At 42.2% G+C, this 13,990-nt stretch overlaps 1 protein-coding gene and 1 pseudogene across 3 annotated transcripts in view; both read left to right on the top strand.

Moving 5' to 3' along the window:
• Nucleotides 1-13,276, top strand: part of Gjc1 (gap junction protein gamma 1) — a 24,754-nt gene extending 11,478 nt beyond the window's left edge. For all 3 annotated transcript variants that reach the window (XM_008838209.3, XM_017799408.2, XM_017799409.2), the window contains exons 2-3: nt 10,205-10,280; nt 11,397-13,276. In XM_008838209.3, the coding sequence (XP_008836431.1) occupies nt 11,417-12,607 (1,191 nt within the window). In that variant the 5' untranslated portion in view covers nt 10,205-10,280; nt 11,397-11,416 and the 3' untranslated portion in view covers nt 12,608-13,276. The remainder of the gene's footprint in view (nt 1-10,204; nt 10,281-11,396) is intronic.
• LOC103738302 lies at nt 5,033-5,206 on the top strand (annotated as a pseudogene).
• Nucleotides 13,277-13,990: the final 714 nt, after the last annotated feature.

Below are 13,990 nucleotides of genomic sequence, written 5' to 3'. Positions count from 1 at the left end.
TTTGCTTAGAAATTGTCACCAGCTAGTTATTAAACATCTATTATCACTGATGTGGAATTAACTTCCAGTTAAAATGTTCCATTTAAACAAAACTTCATTGTAAACCCTTTAATTGATTCCTTGTCTTGCACAAAAAGCATACTCATTCAGGGGTGTGAGTCACTAGTGTGATTTGTAATAAATTGCTTAACTTATGATCTAGGATAGTTAGTTCATTCTTTGGGATCATGTTGAGTCAGCATTGAAATTTTTTTTTGAGAATTTCATGCATGAGTATTGTCTTTGCATTATTTCCACCCCTCCCAGTCCCCCACCAACTCCTTCCTTGTCCTACTCCCTCTCAATTTCTTGTTCTCTTTATTATTACATCTACATACATATATAAATATATGTACACACATATATAATGCACTGAGTCCATTAAGTGGTACTTGTGTGAACCTGTGTTTAGGGCTGTCCATTTGGGATTAGATGATCACTCAGAAATCTTGTCCCTGGAACAGCATTGAAATTTTCTAGTTTAGTCCTAAGTACAGGTTTTCAGGGATGACTGTTTGGGAAATGTCTTTATGAACATTTGACATCTTGTTATTGTTAATGTCATGGCTATTACTTTACTTCCTTCCTGCCTCTAGAATGCTGAATTCCATGTAATTTTTCAGTTGTTTTATGAATTTAACTGTGCCAGAGATATTTAGCAAATGTTAACACAAGGAATCATCTAATTTGATATTCTCCATTTATTTCACAAATAAAAATATAGAAAGAACTTCTTGAAGTACCTGGATCACATTCTGAAATTAGAATCTTCTAGCTCCTAGTCTAACACTTGTTCTATCTCAGTTTCACAAAGTTTAGGGTTAAGAATCAATTACTTAGTTTGTCTTAGATTTTGTTTAGAAAAGAAATTAGGATTTTAAAAACATGGACTGGGGCTGGGCGTAGTGGTGTACGTCTTTAATCCCAGCACTCAGGAGGCAGAGGCAGGTGGATCTCTGTGAGTTCAAGGCCAGCCTGGTCTACATAGTGTGTTCCAGGACAGCTGGGGCTACAGGGAGACCCTGTCTCAAAAAGACCAAAAAAAAAAAAAAACAAACAAAAAAACCATGGACTGACTGGGTTGGGAATGTAGTTCAGTTGGTAGAGTGCTTGCACAGCATCCACCAAGCCCCTGAGCTATATACCCAGCACCACATAAAACTGGGTATTGTGATCCCAGCGCTTGGGAGGCAGAGGCAGGAGGACCAGAAGTTCATGTCAAGGTCATCCTCAGCCACACATTGAGTTTCAAGTGTGATCCTCCCTCAAAAAAAGGGTGGGGAGGGAACCAAGGACAGATAGGGCAGGCAGAAGACAGAGATTCAATGAACTAGAAGATAGCACAGTGGGATTTTTGTTTTTTCTTTGAGACAGGGTCTTTCTGTAGCCCCAGCTGATCTGGAACTTGCTTGTAAACCAGACTGGTCTCATCTCACACAGCTCTGGCTCTGGAATTAAAGGTGTATACCACCATGCTGACCTAATCCAATGGAAATTAATGCAAGTGTGAAATAGGCAAAAAATTATATAAGTGGAATCACATAGTGTGTTCACTTTCAGCCGAAATTTTGAGATTTGTTTGTCCATGTGATATGTCTTACTGGTTTATTGATGAACAGTTTTCCTTTTTTAATTTTTTATTTTTGAGACAATGTCTCATGTGGCCTAGGCTGGCCTTGAATTTGCTATGTAACTGAGATTGTCTTCAAACTTATACTTTTGTGTTGTTTCTAGGTTTTGGCTATTATAAGTAAAACTGTTAAGAACATTCATATACAAGAATGTTGATGAACAGACAGTTTCACTACTTTTGAGTAATTCCTAAGCAAGAATGTCTGGATCATACAGCACATATAAGTTTTAATGTCTAAGTAATAGCCAAGCTATTTTCCAAAATGATTGAACCATTTTACATTTTCTAGTAGGATATGAGAATACCAGTCTCTTTAACCCTACCAGCTCTAAATATGGTCCTCTTTTGTTTATCTTTTTGAGACAGGTCTAATACAGCCCAGACTGACCTCAAACTCAATGTGTTGCAGAGGCCCCCTTGAACCTTTGATTCTCTTGCTTCTACCTCTCAAGTGCTGGGATTATAGGCATGGGTCAGCACATCTGGTTTCCTGGTTTTTGCAGTGCTGAGAATCAAACCTAAGGCTTTGTTCCTGCTAGGCAAGAGCTCTGCTAACAGCCTCCGTCCTTAGCCCTGTTACTTTTTCATTATCCTAAGTGTCTTCTGCTTGTTTGGGGAATCAGCCTCAGAATCCCACCTCAAGTACTTCACTGCACCCATTAATTTATTTAGTCTATTAATGATTTTAAGTAGTTTTTGATGTGCTTTTGTGTTCCTTCATGTTTTTATTCTTTGGAATTTGTTGAGTTTCTTGATTTTCTGAAAACTCCTCCCTTCCTGGGGTTTCAGTTGCACGCATATAGTAATATGGTCACCTAATTGCTTTATAGGTCAGTGATACCCTGTCTTATCTTTTTTTTTTCCATTTTATTCTGGATAGTTTTATTACTGTGCTGTCAAGTTTAAAATCTAATGCACTGTCTTATCTCAGATGTGATGTTCATCTTTGGAAGTTCTTTTTCAGTCTTTTAAAAAACATTTTCAGCCAGGCGTGGTGGCACACGCCTGTAGTCCCAGCACTTGGGAGGCAGAGGCAGGTGGATCTCTGTGAGTTCAAGGACAGCCTGGTCTACATAGTGAGTTCCAGGACAGCTGGGGCTACAGGGAGACCCTGTCTCAAAAAGACAAAAAAAAAAAAAATTTTCTGGGCTGAGTGTGGTGACGCATGCCCTTGATCCCAGCACTCAGGAGGCAGAGGCAGGTGGATCTCTGTGAGTTCAAGGACAGCCTGGTCTACGTAGTGAGTTCCAGGACAGCTGGGGCTACAGGGAGACCCTGTCTCAAAAGACCCAAAAAAAAAAAAATTCTGTGTCAATATCAAGTTTCTTCTTTCTTCTTTGTTTGCTTGTTTTCTTTTGGAGACAAGGTCTCACTATGTAGCCCTGGCTGGAACTCTGTATAGATCAGGCTGGCCCTGAACTCAAAGCCATCTACCTGCATCTTCCTCCCAGGTGCTGGGATTCAAGATGTTTATAATGGGTTCTTTAATCTTCTCTAATAAGTTGTAGCTGTGTCAGTTCTGGTCTATATTGATTTTTCTCATGGATCATATTTTCCAGTAAGTGGTAATTAGTTGTTAGTGCCAAATGTGGTGATGTTGGATTCTGGATTTTGGTGGTTTGTATTTCTTTAAATATTTTATTATTTTTTTTATGTGTATGAATGTATTGTCTGCATGCCTGTAAGTGCATCCATGACGTGCAGTACCCTGGAGGTCAGAAGAGGGCGTCGGATCCCCTGGAACTGGAGTTACAGATGGTTGTTAGCTACCATGTGGGTGCTGGGAATTGAACCTAGTTCATCTGCAAAAGCAGGCAGTGCACTTAACTGCTGAGCCATCTCTCCAGCCCCTCCTTTAAATATTTTGAGGTTTTGTTCTGGGCTCATTTAAGTTCTGAAAACAGTTTGGTTCTTAGGTTGCTTCTAAGGTTGGAGTTGGGGACAGGACACCTGTCAGTCTAGATCCAGTTTGGCCTCTGTCTGAGTACTCTGATGATAGGATGATTTTCTACTTTGGTAGGAATACAAATCACTATTTGTCCTGTGTCATATATCAAAATTGTCCCACTCTGTCTCAACAGTTCTTTTTTTTTTCGGGGCGGGGGGCTTCTTTTTGAGACAGGGTCTCCCTGTAGTCTCAGCTAGCCTGGAACTGGCTATGTAGATCAGGCTGGCCTCCCAAGTGCTGGGATTAAAGATGTGCACAAGCACTCCCTGCTTCCCTACAGTTTTTATCCCTTCTTTGAGTAGGTGATGATCAGTACTGATGATGGAGGGGCCCCTCTGCAGATGTCGGGGGCCAGCCTTCCATGCAGTGTACAGCCCTCTGCTCTCTAGTACTCCGTCCTGTGAATTCTACCTGCTTTGGCCTCTGAATTCTGGGCTGTCTCCTCAGCTCAGTGAGTCTGCCACACTTGTGTGCTTCTTCCTCCTCGCTCTGGAAACCTTCCAGGCAGTGAGGCAGTGAGCTTGGACAATTAGAGGTCGCCTGTTTCCCTCTTCTCAGCATTCCTGCTGCGTATGGGCTGTTATTTAAGGAGTGAATAACTACTGTTTGGTAGATTTTTTTTCCTCCAGCATTAATATATATGTACAACATATGTACATTAGACATACATACAGGATCATGTTGTATAGCCCAGACTGGCCTTGAATTACTAATCCTCCTGCTTCAGCATCCTGAGTGCTGGGATTATAGGCTTGTACCACTATACCAGTTTGTTTGACTTTTTTTAAAGATTTATTTTAAATTATGTGTATGCATGTGTGTCTGTGTGCATGAGTGCCAGTGCCCTAGGAGGCTAGAACATTGGATCCCCTGAAGCTGGAGTTACACGCTGTTAAGAGCTGGGTTAAGGTTGTGAGCTGGGAATCAAACTGAGATTCTCTACAAGAGTCGTAGGTGCTCTTAACCACTGAGCCATCTCTCCAGCTCCTCTTTGGCTTTTAAATAGAACAAGGAAGCCAAGGAGCTGGGTATGCTGGCTCACAAGTAAGTGAGCACTGAGAGCTGTAAGCACTCAGGACATTAAGGCAAGTAGTGTCCCTGAGAGTTAAGGCCAGTCTGGACTGCAGAGAAGACTCACAAGAAGGAAATAAGAAATACGAAGTACTATAGCTATTGCTCAGCCCACTGTTCCATTGTACTGTTTTCAATAAACTGTTCTTCTGATTCTGGAAAAGAGGAAGGGGAGAAAAAGGATTGTTGCAAATTCAAAGCCAGCCTGGTCTACATAGCGAGTTCCAGGCCAGACAGGAATATAGTGTCTCAAAAAAAAAAAAAATTACTTGGCATTGACCTTCAGTGTTGGCCAGAACAAGGGGACACAATGGAGGCAGGTCAGAGCCGCTGCTGTCGCCATGACCCTCAGTAACCAGCACATACTTGCTCACCAGAAGAGTATGAAAAAGCAGAGCCACTCGGTTCAGGAAGAGTGCTGAGATGATGGGCTTTCTGCTGCTACCTGCAAGCAGAGGGACCTGGACATCATGCAGCAGAAGCAGAAAAAGGCAAATGAGGAGGAACCCAAGTAGCTTTGTGGCTTCGAGTCCAACTCTCTTGCCCTTCACCTCTGTGCCTGGAGCCAGTCTTGCCATGCTCGAGTTTCTTCCTGTAGAGCTCACAGGTCCCAGCACCAATGGCGTTCCCTTTGCCCTGAGTCTGCAAGCAGGTCTCTTTTGTGCTTCCTTCCCCTCAGGTAGCCTCCCCCTGGACCACTCCTGAGGGTGAAGGGGTAACCTCTTCTCAGTGTTTTTATTCCCATGGGGACATCCCAAAGTACTAAAAGTAGCTTTGTTAAAAAAAAAAAATTGCTTAGCATTTAAAATGTGTCAGTCACTGGTCTATCTAGATGGTGGAGGTGCTGAGGGAAAGGTCTGGCATTTGTCACCCAGGAGCTTCCGATCAGGTTGACAAAACAAAAAGTTGTGGCACTAGCAATAGCCATGTTTGCCTCGAGGCCAGAACAGCTCCCAGAATTTGGTGCGGGTACAGTCTATCTCCTCTTTGACAGTTGCTCAGACTTCTTCATACCCAAATGCTATCCTTATTCAGAGAGTCCTTCCCTCCCAGCTGCCAGGAAATCTTGAAGGATTTTTGTTTTGCTTTTAAGCTTTTAGTTGATTCTTCTACATTCAAGAACTTTTTTTTTTTTTTTTTTTGTCTTTTTGAGACAGGGTCTCCCTGTAGCCCCAAGCTGGTCTGGAACTCGCTATGTAGACCAGGCTGGCCTCGGACTCACAGAGCTCCGCCTGCCTCTGCCTCCCCAAGTGCTGGGACTAAAGGTGTGTGCCACCACACTTGGCCTACTTTCAAGATCTTAACTCTGAAATTTCCCACTCTTTGTATCTTTTACAATTCTGATTCCAAGGATTGGGATAAAGTCCTCCACATAAAACTTGTACAGTCTCATTTGTGGTGGCTGCGTGAGTGATGCTGGGCATCGAGCCCAGGACCTTAGACATACACAGATGCATCCTCTACTCTCAGCTACACATGCAGCCCTGTAATGGTATGTAGTTCACTAGTAAGTTAAATTCCCAGACTCTAGTGCAAGACTGGCTGACTTCAAATTTTGACTTTACCATTTAGTAACTGGATGATCTCAGATAAATTATATAAACTATCTGAATTTCACTTTCTCATGCTTATGATGGTTCTAATAATAGACTCTATCTCCTGAGATAATCCAAATAATGTACTTTACATTTAATTTTCAAAAATCCTATGGATTGTGTTTTACCAAAAAATGCAGTAAGATTTTGCTTGATCCTGTTCGTATATATAGTTGATAGAAAATTCTTGTGAATTTGGGGGTTTGTGGCTGAGTGGCAAAATAACTTCTAGAGGAAGGCAAGGTAGATTTGTATCTTAAGTTGGAAAATAGACTAAAAATAGTACATTAGTTTCTGTCTAATTGTTATATAAGCAAAAATTATTTTCTTCAGTTATGTATGTGGGGGTGTGAGTCCTTCTGGATTATGGACCACCATGAATTGTAGTATTCATTTCTAAAAGGCAGTGATACTGCTATACATTTGGAAGCCCATACTTCATTTAGAAAAATTGCCCATCGCTCATTTTATGAGATGCTACAGTTAAATACGTCATTTATATGAAAAGATAGTGAAATGCCTGAAACAGGCTACTTTTAAAGAAAATGGGTTTATTCAGCATACAGTTCTAGAATTCAAGAGTATGGTGCTGGCTTCTGGTTGGTTCTGGTGAAAGCCTCATGGTAGATGGTGCTATAATAGCAGAACACTGTGGGAGCAGATCACCTGGCCAGATAGGAAGCCAGAGAAAGGCAGGGCTCAGGATCAGGCTTTTATAACTCCTTCTCCTGAGAATTAATTGCAAGAGACCAGAATTCCTTTCTGAGGTCAGCACCCTATAAACCAAAGACCTTCCATTTGGCTGTACTAAGGAACAAACCTCCAACATGGAAAGTTTAGGAAGACTCAAAGAGAAAACAAATACAAATTCAGTTTTTGTTCCTATTAATTTTTTTTTTTTTTTTTTTTTTTGCAGTAGGGTCTCCCTGTAGCCCCAGCTGGCCTGGAACTTGCTATGTAGACCAGGCTGGCCTCAGTCTCACAGTGATTTGCCTGCCTTTGCCTCCTGAGTACCAGAATTAAAGGCATGCACCATGCCCGGCTACTAACACTTTGTAAATTAATAATGCCATTTTATACTTAAAAGTTCGTATGTGCAAAGACAGGAAGGAAATAATGGAAAACAAAAACTTTTTAAAGGAGCTATGATTGTGATTTGTCTATGTGTGTGTGTGTTTCTTTAATGTTGGTTCATCGCGCCTCCACAGAATTAAGTAACAGGGTGAAACAATATGTGTGTGTCCTGAGTACGGAGGACCAAATGCCAGAGCATAAGCTATAGGGAGATCCACTCCAGAGACCTTGCAGGATGTGGCTGTAGGATGCTGTGATTCTTAGAAAAAGCCACTGGAATGGTCCAGCATTCTCCCTCCATTCACCACTCCTCCCCCCCCCCCCCCCCCCCCCCATTCCCCTCTCCCCTCAGGGTGTCCTATATCCCAGGCTTGCCTCAAACTTAAACTCAGTTCTGATCCTCCTGAGTGCTGAGATTACAGGTATGTACCACCATGTCCCATTTGTGCAGTACTAGGGATCAGACCCTGGGCTTTATGTGTGCTAGGCAAGCACTCTGCCAACTGAGCAACAACCTCAGCACCTGGCCTGGTTTACCATTTCTAAGCTTTCAGTTTAACTAGTACACAGACTTAATTCTGAGTGTGTTAAAATAGCTGCTTCATAACTTACATGTTTTCTTGTTTCTTATTTGTTTTGTTGTTGTTTGGTTTTTGTTTTGTTTGAGACAGGGTCTCCCTGTAGCCCTGGCTGGCCTGGAATTCACTGTGTAGACCAGGCTGGACTGGATCTCACAGAGATCCACCTGCCTCTGCCTCCTTAGTGCTGGGACTAAAAGCATATGCCACCATGCCTGGTAGCTTACATGTTTTGAAGGGTTTATTATTAATACCAATTTTTCTCACCAAAAAAATTGGATTATTATTTGAGATTCTAAACTATTGAGGGATTTTTTTCCATAACAGTTAAGTACTTAAAAGAAAACCATTTGTCAAAACAACAAAACTTTTCCCAAACAAATAAAAAGGTACAAGAAGAGATGGCTCATCAGTTAAGCAATACTGGCTGCTCTTACAGAGGACTTGGATCTGGTTCCCAGTACCCACAGGGCAGCCAACAATTGTAACTCCAGTTCCAGGGGATCCAACACCCTTTTCGGCCTCTACAGGCACTGTATGCATGTGGTACACTTACATGCAGCCAAAACACTCACACATAAAATTTTAAAAGAAAGAAAAAGATTCTCATTGTTTGGGCTAGAGAGATGTCTCAGTGGGTAAGAGCCCTTGCCACACAAGCATGAGACTGTTTGTACCCACATAAGCTGTGCATGCCTATAGCTCTAGCTCTGTGAGTGCAGAGATGGGAGGATCACTGGGGCTTGCTGATGGCCTACATCTAGGTTCAATGAGGTGAGAATAATTATCTCAAAAGAATAAGGCATATTGTGATAGAACACGACACTGGAATCCTCCTTGGCTACATGTACACATACCATACACACAGATACAGATCAGTGGTAGAGTGATTGCCTAACATGCATGTGATCCTAGGTTTTATCCCCAGCATTAAAAGGGGCTGGGGGTGGGTGACTGAGAGATGACTCAGCAGTTAAGAGCACTGGCTACTCTTGTAGAGGACCCAGGTTTGGTTCCCAGTACCCACGTGGTGGCTAACAATGATCTGTAATTCCAGTTCAGGGGGATATGACGTTCTTTTCTAGCCTCACTGGCATTGCACAACACAGGTGCACTTACATACATGCAGGCAGTACACTCATATACATAAAATAAAACTTAAAAAATTAAATTTGTGCTGGGAGTGGTGGCGCATGCCTTTAATCCCAGCACTTAGGAGGCAGAGGCATGTGGATCTTTGTTGAGTTCGAGGCCAGCCTGGTCTGCATAGTGAGTTCCAGGACAGCTGGGGCTACAAGGAGACCCTGTCTCAAAAAAAAAAAAAAAATTGGTAGTTAAAATAATAGTAATTAACAAAATTGACACCTTATGGATGGCTTTTGGCCATAGGTTTCAGAGTCCACAGACCTTGATAATGAGCAGTAAGTCATCCCACATTGGTTTACTTTGTTTTGTTTTTAATCAGAGTACAGGTGCTTTCTTTCTCTGACTTTGTGAGCCATTGAATCTGTAAATCACCTTCCATGGAGACTGGTGTCCCAGTGACTGAGCCAGCTGTTGAGTGTTTCAGCTGCAGAGCTCGCTCCTACTTGGCTGCTCTAATCCTAGTGAGAAGTGTTGGCTGCTCCAGAGAACAGGGCACACTGGGTGAAGGATTTCCGAGGCCTTTTGGCCTGGTTTGCTTTTTTTATTTTGGTCTTTTTGAAGCAGGGTCTCCCTGTAGCCCCAGCTGGCCTGGAACTTGCTGTGTAGACCAGGCTAGCCTCGAACTCAAAGAGATCCACCTGCCTCTGCTGGGAATACAGGTGTATGCCACCAGTCCTGGCCTTCGTCTTACTATGCAGCCCTGGCTCGCCTGGAACTCACTACATAGATCAGACTGGCCTCAAACTCACAGAGATCCACTTGTCTCTGCCTCCTTAGTGCTGAGATTAAAGGTGCACACCATCACATCTGACTGACTTTTACTTTTTGCTATAGTTGCAAAAGTTCATTGGTTTTAATTTTCACAAATGACTCTCAGTTTGCTCTCAGGTTTTCTTAGACTGTGAGGATTTAAGAACTTTTGGGTCACTCTTAGTTTCTTGTCACTTATTTTTAGGAGGAGAAAAGAGTGGTATTCATAGTCAAGCCTGTTTCCATCTCATTCTGAGTGATTCCTGTAGTACACAGAAAACTTTGTTTCTTCCTGAGAATGACACTTCGGTGATTCATTGCTTTCTGGGGAGGAAGCTTGATGTCCTGCTCTTTCCTTTTTCTCTTCCAGAGGGAACTTGGGAAAGTAACAAAGAAAACATCATTTCTGAAAGAAAATTTTGGGTAACTGAAGTTCTGGATAACAGGTAAAGTGTATTTGAACTTTCTTGGTGGTGGTGAGTTACTATAATCTATGCATATGAACTGGGAGAGGAAAAAGTTGAAAACTTATGTGTGCTTTGTGTCAATTGTTGTATTGGGGATTTTACATATGTAATCTGGATTCTAGACATAGATCTAAGAATCTCAGAATAAAAATATTCTTTAAAATGTTGTTTTTAGAGATGGACATGGTATACATAGCTATAATCCCAGTACCCCAAGGCTGAGATTGGGAGGATCTTGAGTTCATAGGCCAACCTGGGCCACACTTGACATGGTTTCAAAAAAATTTTTTTTGAATGCTGTTTTTAAGTGGGTTTGCCTGCTTACTGGATTTAACATTTTCACAGTTCAGGCTAGCAAACATCTTTTGACATCTACCATAAACAATAATGTTTCTTTCGAGAGCACTCACTGTGAGCTTTTTCAGTAGAGCCAGGGTCTGCTTTACTCTATGGCTTAACAGTGTTTCCCTAGTTCATTCCTATTTCAGTCCTCACCGGTGCCGGTTTGCAGCTGTGCCATCTCCTTAATTCCTTTAGCACTTTGTCAGTTGGTCCAAAATTTAAACTTCATAGTAAGCTGCCTCGTCACAATGGAGTCCAGCCCAAGGGTCCCTGTTTTATGTTCTCAGTGGTAGACTCTGACTAGACTGAAAAGTGGCCCTAGTGCATTATTTTGTTATGTATATCTTGCATGTCTCATAACATACTAACATATGTAAAAAAATCAAAACAAAAACATTGCACTGCATCTGAGAAATATCTCAATGCACTAGGGTAGGCGTGAAAGCAACAGGCCTTCCAAACTCAATAGACCTAAACATGCTCATGGACTAAGGGGTGTTGTCCCACCTAAAGGTGTTAGAGAGTGAGGTCCTATTTAATTCCGATGTTTGTACTACTGTGAGCCCTGAAACTAGTTACATTCCAGGTATGCAGAGTAGTCCCTACAGATGTCATGAATTAAAATTTACGTTGTTATAGCTTTATTATTTGTTGAGACTGGATTCAATGCCTATCACCAAAAAAAAAAGGGAAAAGATTTTTAGTATTTGTTTTTGTTTTTTCCCTCTCTTGGTACTTTCTCACTTTTATTAGGGAAAACCAGTTCCATCACCATGAGTTGGAGTTTCCTGACTCGCCTGCTAGAGGAGATCCACAACCATTCTACATTCGTAGGGAAGATCTGGCTCACTGTGTTGATTGTCTTTCGGATTGTCCTGACAGCTGTAGGAGGAGAGTCCATCTACTACGATGAGCAAAGCAAATTTGTGTGCAACACAGAGCAGCCGGGCTGCGAGAATGTCTGCTATGATGCCTTTGCACCGCTCTCCCACGTGCGCTTCTGGGTGTTCCAGATCATCCTGGTGGCAACTCCCTCTGTGATGTACCTGGGCTACGCTATTCATAAGATTGCCAAAATGGAGCATGGTGAAGCGGACAAGAAGGCAGCTCGGAGCAAACCCTATGCAATGCGTTGGAAGCAGCACCGGGCTCTGGAAGAAACAGAAGAGGACCATGAAGAGGATCCTATGATGTATCCAGAAATGGAGTTAGAAAGTGAGAAAGAAAATAAAGAGCAGAGTCAGCCAAAGCCCAAGCACGATGGCCGACGACGAATTCGGGAAGATGGGCTCATGAAAATCTATGTGTTGCAGCTGCTAGCCAGGACTGTGTTTGAGGTAGGCTTTCTAATAGGGCAGTATTTCCTGTATGGCTTCCAAGTTCACCCATTTTATGTGTGCAGCAGACATCCTTGCCCTCATAAGATAGACTGCTTTATTTCTAGACCCACTGAAAAGACCATTTTTCTTCTGATAATGTATGGTGTTACGGGCCTCTGCCTATTGCTTAACATTTGGGAGATGCTTCATCTAGGGTTTGGAACCATTCGAGACTCACTAAACAGCAAAAGGAGGGAACTTGAAGATCCGGGTGCTTACAATTATCCTTTCACTTGGAATACACCATCTGCTCCCCCTGGCTATAACATTGCTGTCAAACCAGATCAAATCCAGTACACCGAGTTGTCCAATGCTAAGATTGCCTACAAGCAAAACAAAGCCAACATTGCCCAAGAACAGCAGTATGGCAGCCATGAGGAGCACCTCCCCGCTGACCTGGAGGCTCTACAGCGGGAGATCAAAATGGCTCAGGAACGCTTGGATCTGGCAATTCAGGCCTACCATCACCAAAACAACCCCCATGGTCCTCGGGAAAAAAAGGCCAAAGTGGGGTCCAAAACTGGGTCCAACAAAAGCAGTACTAGTAGCAAATCTGGGGATGGGAAGACCTCTGTCTGGATTTAATCTTGGCTGGGCTTATAACTTGGGTTTTCATAGTTTATGATAAGCAGCGGCTCACTGAATAATGACTTCCACTGAGTAAACATTTGGCTCTGGTTATCTTCAGGGATGCTGTTGGCTCATGATCCAAACTCAGGGGACTCTGAAGGCTGGGCTGGGATGAGTGGGGAGAGGGAAACACAGTGTTCCCAGGCACATGTTCTCAGCAATAATACAGTTGCAGAACTTTACATTTGTGTCTTCCAGATCCAGAGAAGAACAAATATATTTAAATCATTCTTGTTGAACAGTTTTTGTATGTACAGTATTATGGTACTTTTTTTTTATTATGAGAACTTTTTTTTTGTATTTGTACATTGGACTGCTGTAGTTTTACTTTTTATATTAAAGGAAAAATCCTTATAAGTACTGCCTGTTAGGATAGTGTTATTACTTTGTTTAGCAAATTTTACCTTGCATTTAGAGTTTTAATAGATGCTACACTTAATAAAAGTGCCTCTCATGTTTCAGGACAGATTTTAGATATGTAGGGAAACTGGGGAGTGATATCAGTTTTCAGGTCTTTAAAAAAAGATCCCTAGGCGTGGTGGCGCATGCCTTTAATCCCAGCACTTAGGAGGCAGAGGCAGGTGGATCTCTGTGAGTTCCAGGACAGCTAGGGCTACAGGGAGACCCTGTCTCAAAAAGAACCCCCCCCCCCAAAAAAAAGATCCCTATTAGAAAAAGTTTGAGATCTTCTACCTGAGAAATCTTGGACTCTCATTCCTGTGAGAAGAGTTATGGTCATTCTAGGAAAACATGTTTCCAAAGGAAGTATAAGATCACTACAAGATTGCTTTAAATACCAGCACTGCCACTATGTACTTTGATGATATGTATATAAATTTACATTCTTTCAAAAGACTTAAGATATGAAGATGTTCCTGGTCTGAGCAGTGTGGAGCACCTGCTAGCCCTGATGTGATGCTAAGCTCTTCTCCCAGGAAGCAAAGGCCTACCTGCAGAATGAGCCCTGATAGAAGCTTAGTTGTCAAGCTCATTGGCTTGCCTTAAGCTTCTGTCCAGAAACCTGAAGAAGCCAGTAAAGAATATTTTCTAGATTTGTTAACATTTAGAAATACAAAAATTCTCTTTTAGACTAAGAATACTGAAAGCTGCTTGTATTGAAAATGGCAATTCTTCTGCCAATGTACGTTTCTACCTGAAGAGTCGTTCTTCCTAGGGGTTCTGCCTGTGAATAGACCAAAAGAGTGGCTCAGTATGTATTCCTTGTTAGCATATGTATATGTCCATGGCAAGCATTAATGCTCATAAAACTAGCAACTTGCAGTGTTTTGCCATCTTCCATCTTACACTGCATTGGAGAGCTTTGCCTCCTGTAATGTT

The sequence above is a fragment of the Nannospalax galili genome, unplaced genomic scaffold (genome assembly GCF_000622305.1).
Source record: "Nannospalax galili isolate Female #2095 unplaced genomic scaffold, S.galili_v1.0 scaffold95, whole genome shotgun sequence".
NCBI classification, from domain to species: domain Eukaryota; kingdom Metazoa; phylum Chordata; class Mammalia; order Rodentia; family Spalacidae; genus Nannospalax; species Nannospalax galili.
This window is presented reverse-complemented; position numbering and strand designations above follow the sequence as displayed.